Source organism: Aptenodytes forsteri, unplaced genomic scaffold (assembly GCF_000699145.1).
Source record: "Aptenodytes forsteri isolate BGI_AS27 unplaced genomic scaffold, ASM69914v1 Scaffold55, whole genome shotgun sequence".
NCBI lineage: Eukaryota > Metazoa > Chordata > Aves > Sphenisciformes > Spheniscidae > Aptenodytes > Aptenodytes forsteri.
In genome coordinates this window covers 11,182,924-11,188,033 of record NW_008796063.1, presented here as the reverse complement: position 1 = coordinate 11,188,033, position 5,110 = coordinate 11,182,924, and the positions used below count along the sequence as shown (strand labels likewise).

The following is a 5,110-nucleotide window of genomic DNA, read 5'->3' as shown; positions in this document are numbered from 1 at the left end:
GAGAGGACGGGGCCGTGTGGGACTTGGCCGGGCTCAGCCGGGACTGGGGGGCCCGTGGGAGATCAGCCAGGAGCATCCCCCCGGGCTGGGGTGAGGGGGGAAGCTTTGTGTCCGCGTCCATGGTGAAAATGAGCCCGCAGCCGTCCCGGCCGCCGTCGTCCTCCCTGGTGCCGGTGGGATGGGGCGTTAGCCCATCGGTGTCCCCACGCCGTGGTGAGCCCGGGGACGGTGCCAGGGTTAGAGAGGTGGCCGCCGCCACCACCGCAGCCTGGTCTGCCATCGCTCGCATCGCCAGCGGCACCGGTGCTGCCGAGGGAACGGGAGGAAGCAGCTCAGCTTTGTGCCACCTCGAGGCACAGCATGTCCCTGCCCCGGTCCTGCCTTCCCCATTAGCATCACCACGAGCTGCCGAGCAGGAGTGGGGTGTCCCTGGGGACCTCAGCACCGCGGGCTGGGTGATCCCTATTTCGGGATGCCCTTGGGGCCATGGGCTGCCAGCAGACAGGAAGCCTGTGGCTCTTCCTGCGCTTCCCGGCAGGGATGGGACAGAGAAGGCACCACGGTAAGATGAGCTCAATGATAGCGTGCGGGGAACCGTTCGTATAACGAGGATAAACCTCAGGCAGGCAATTAGCAACATTAGGGCCTCCGAGAACCCGGAGCCGTGAGCCAGGTCTGCAGCGACACAAGGGGGATTTTCCCACACCAGGACGTTACGTTGGCCCCAGTGCAAGTGCGGGGGCTGTGAGGAGGGATGCAACGCCAGCGGGCAGGACTCTCTGACTCCTCTAAATGTTTCTCGCTTAACCGACAGTGGTTTGGCCCTTGCTTAATGCATTGCATAAACCTGAAAAGAAACAAGCCCGAGCTGTGGCCCCAGTTCAGCGGGAGGATGATCTGGAAGCAGGGGGTCAGTAATCTCTGGCTTTACTGGAGGGGCACGAAGTTTTCCTAACACATAAAGTTTCTGTAGCCCTGAGTGTGTTCCTGGCCATGGCAAAGTGTCGTCCCATCCCCAACAGCCACCGTGATCCCTCCATCGCTGCACTCCTGCTGAAGCAACGAGGCCGGCCCTGCTCCCGAGCCATGCGTGTGTGATTTTGGGAGGGAGGATGGAGGCTGCAGGATGGGCTCTGCAGGGCCATCGCGGGGCTGAGCCCAGCACCCGGCAGGTTCGTGAGGTGCTCGAGCTCTGTCACTGCCCCCTTCCCCTCGCAGCATCCCTGCGGCAGGAGCGGGGATACCGTCCCGTGGGAGCTGGGGCTGAGCAGGACCCTGCCGCCGGCGGGTGCTGCCCCTCGGGCTGCCTTACACCCGGCATCCGCGTCGCCCTGGATCTTCAAAGCACTTCACTGCCACGAATTAATTACAGGCTGTGCCGCAGCTGCCTCCAGCACCGTTTATATAATCTCACGCTTTGTGGCTTTTGCTTCGCTTCTGATTTACAGGAGCCACTTGTTAACCCCAACTAATCCGCGGGTGATTACCCCGGTGATGCCCAGCACCCCGCAGAAACCCTGGCTGTGGGGCTGGCGCCATCCATCCCGCAGGCAGGGCTGCCGGCACTGCCGGCACCACTGGCACCCCCCGGCAGACGGAGCGGTCCGGGGCGCCATGCAAAGCACCGAAACACCAAAATGGGGAGCGAGAGAGGAAAACGAGAGGCAGAGCTGGGCCTGAGAAGGGCCCCTTTTCCTGACCCTGCAGGGCCCCGTACACCTCCCACCCAAGCAAGGCAGGTGGGAGGCAGCCAGGACCCCCACTTGCCCCTCATCATGCAGGTTTCCCGGTGGCCCCGTGCCACAGCCATCCCCCAGCATCCCCAGTGCTGCCCGTCACCCTCCCCAGCCATCGGCCGTGCCTACCAGAAAGCCCCGGGGCTGGTCCTCGGCTGGTCCTGCCCAGACGCCGCTCCCCGTGCCTGCCGGGTTAGGGGGATGCCGGCTCCCCTGCGCTCGGCGAGGGCTCGACGCTCCGCTCCGCCGTGCCTGGCTTTGCGTTACCACCACTCCAGTATTCGTGGGTTTTAAAAGCTAAAAAAAAAAAAAAAAAAGACGACTGTTTCCTGAGAGACCATTAGCACAGTGGAAGACGGAGATAATAATAGCCTGGGTTTGCATGGGAGTTTTCATCTGGCAGGGACGTCAAGTACAGCGGGGGCTATAGATACGCTGCTGAAATGCAGCCACCTCTAGGGAGCGTGGGTGGCCGGGAGGGTGGGCAGCACCAGGGATGGACCCCGCTGGGTGCCACGGCTGGACCACCGGCACCCTGAGATGGAGGGTCCACACGGAGCAGCCCCGGTGAAAGCTTTGCTGCTGGCTCAGGGGTCAGAGAGCAAATATCGAGCCCAGAGGTGCCCCTGGAGCCGGCTCCTCAGTGTCAGCGCTAACCTACCTTCCAGCCCAGAGCTCGTCCCCAGCCTGTGACCACAGGGTTGCGCAGGGTGGGGGGATTCTCTTTGCTCTTTATAGGATAAATTGAATATGAAGGCCCTTGCAAGCATTTTCATCAAGTGCCAGGGGTAGCTGGGTGGGCACGGCTGGGTGATGGACGGATGGGGACGGCAGCGGCTTCAGACTTGGTGCTTGGGACAGGCAGCCCGGGAAGGTCGCATCTCTGCAAAGCCTCGAGAGCTGCGAGTGCCCCAGCTGGGCAGGGACACGAGATCCCTAACGACTGCCGAGCCCCCTCGCCGCTCTTGAAAACACCGAAGCCATAGACATCAGCAAGCCTCTCTGCTGGACCCAGGCTCTGAATTTCTGCTCCTTGCTCTCAGCTCTGGTTCAAATTCAGGACTCGGACTTGACCTGACACAGAGACAAGCTGCAGCCTGGAGCGGGCTGGTGCCTTTGAGGCAGCAGGCGCCTGTGTGGCACGGCACAGCGTGGCGTGGCACGGCACGGTGTGGTGCACCCCGGCGTTAGCTCACCCCAGGGTGCAATACCTACAAACCGCTTGGAAAGAGACAGTTTCCCCACGCCGGGGTCTGCCCCATCGGTGCCCTGAGCCGCTCGCTCCCAGGTGGGCACTGCCCGACTGGTCTGGTGTTTGCTTTTGTTGTGATATCAGGGAGAGTTAATTGAAAAATTAATTTCCAGCAGCTCTTTCCAGTGAATTAGAGGTGCTGGTGGTGGGGGCGGAGGGCTGGCACTGCTGGCGGGGATGGTGGCACAGCTCTGCCTGGGCGCAGAGGAGGCTTTCATCACCCAGCCAAACGAGCTGGAAAACCCTCATCTAATTATCTCCACAATATACCGCTACAGAAATCAAATTGCTGTGGTTATCAGCACTGTAACTGGAGAGCTCTCTGCATTATCCTGTGATTAAGGAGCGCGGGGCTTTGAAGAAAGTCTCACTGCAACCTCAAGACATAACTTTGGGCAATGGGTAGGGCAGTGTGGGATCCCAGCTCCGTCCTCTGCTCCCGCTTCCACATCACATCGCTCCTTCTCAGGGAGTTTACTGGTGGATACTGGAATGGATTTCATGCCGCTGGGGGGGCGAGGAGCCAGGCAGGCTTCAGCACCGCATGAACGGCTCCACGGTGGCTGTGCCTGCCGGGACGCTCAGAGCCAGCCAGCCTCAGCGCCCAGCCCCAGCACCCGGTCTGGTCCCCCAGTGACCCACTCCCAAAGCCTCCCCGCCACCCTGTGCTGTCCCAGGGTTGAGCTCAGCCTTTCCATTGCTACGGATTTTGCTTCGCCCCCATGTCTCAGCCGTCCCCGTCCCTCTCCCATACCTCCTGCACAGAGGCTGCTGCTGATGCCGAGAGCAGCTACTAATTCAGGGCGGCCATCCCAGAGCAAAGGGAGCCTGGGCCGTCCCCAGACCTTCGCATCCCTCGTGGCATGGCCCTTGCAGCTCACAGGAGAGCTCTCAGCCCTGGTTTCACCAGGACGCAGCCCTGGGGAAGGTCCTGGCCGGTTTGCCCATCTCTTTCATTAGCACAGGCACAGCTTCACCTTCTGAAAAGGCTTTCTGGTTGGCAGCAGACGTCTGGGTGGACGATACAGCTGAGACATGGGGTCCCGGCGGCCGCTGTGGCTCCTTCCGCTGGCTGAAAATCTGCACCCCGAAGGTGTACACATCCCTTGAGTCTATTTGGACCCTTTCCTGACACCCCGCTTGTCTGATCTTGGTGGATCATAAGGAAGGTGCTTTCAAAACAGCACGTCACCCGTTCTCCATGCGGTGACATGGTGCATCCACGGCTCCCCGCTGCCCCACGGTGCTGCAGCGAGAGCCCCTTCCTCCCCCTGCCCAGGCGCCTGCCATGAATCATCAATCCCTGGGGCTGGAGCGGGGAGCTCAGCCTGCCCGAGATGAAAGCCTGACCTAATTCAAACCGGCAGCATCCAGTGGGCAGGAGCACCGCCAGCGCTGGCCCCACGTGGGGGTTTCCACGCCGAGCACAACCCCGGGGTGAGCTCCTGGCTGATGGACTCGTCCATTGGCATTAGGGAGCAGGGATCCATCCGAGCACTTTGCTGTGGGCCGCAGGGCTCCGGCAGCAGGGCTGGCTCCTCAGCACAGTCCCTGGCTTGTGTCCGAAGGGCACCGGCATTTTTGCTCTTGCACCAAGGAAGGTGCAATTTCTGTGAGAGCTCACTGGATGAGGACTCATCCAAGGGTTCTCAGATAAAACTAGGGAAGAAGAGACTCGTGGTGCCCGTTTTTTTGGAAGGAAAAGGAAGCCGCACGCAGCTCACCCCCTCCCGGAGCCTGCCAAGGGGCCGGCTGCCTGCGGTTCACCTTCAAAGCCCTTACCTTGCCATACGCGGGGCTGCTGCCTCCTCCTTCTCCAGGAGCCCCACGCACCCCACAAAGGGACACAGCTCAGACTGCATCGCCCCCCCGCTCTGGCTTCCGTGGGGAGGGTCCCCACGGGTGACCCCTGGCTCTGCGCTCCTGGGGTGGCGGGACGGGTGGTCCCCACTGAGCCTGTGCCCGCACCCCATCCACTGAGACCCCGGCGTGTGCGTGGTAGGGGGAGCCCCCAGTTCGTCCCAAGGGCTGCCCAACCTCCATCACCCACCCCGGGCAGCGCTGCTGGGGGGGCTGGGGCTGCCCCGGCCCCGGCCCCCTCCCCGCGGGGTCCCCGCCCCTG

The 5,110-nt window shown here is 62.3% G+C and overlaps 2 protein-coding genes across 2 annotated transcripts in view; one reads left to right on the top strand and one right to left on the bottom strand.

Moving 5' to 3' along the window:
• The window catches only part of LOC103905034 (testis-expressed sequence 2 protein), a 5,134-nt gene extending 4,845 nt beyond the window's left edge, over positions 1 to 289 (bottom strand). Inside the window, exon 1 of the mRNA XM_019473959.1 lies at positions 8 to 289. Coding sequence (XP_019329504.1) covers positions 8 to 289 — 282 coding nt within the window. The remainder of the gene's footprint in view (positions 1 to 7) is intronic.
• Positions 290 to 486: 197 nt separating this feature from the next.
• MSRB1 (methionine sulfoxide reductase B1) overlaps positions 487 to 5,110 on the top strand; it is an 8,416-nt gene continuing 3,792 nt past the window's right edge. The window contains exons 1-2 of the mRNA XM_019473958.1: positions 487 to 562; positions 1,219 to 1,250. Coding sequence (XP_019329503.1) covers positions 487 to 562; positions 1,219 to 1,250 — 108 coding nt within the window. The remainder of the gene's footprint in view (positions 563 to 1,218; positions 1,251 to 5,110) is intronic.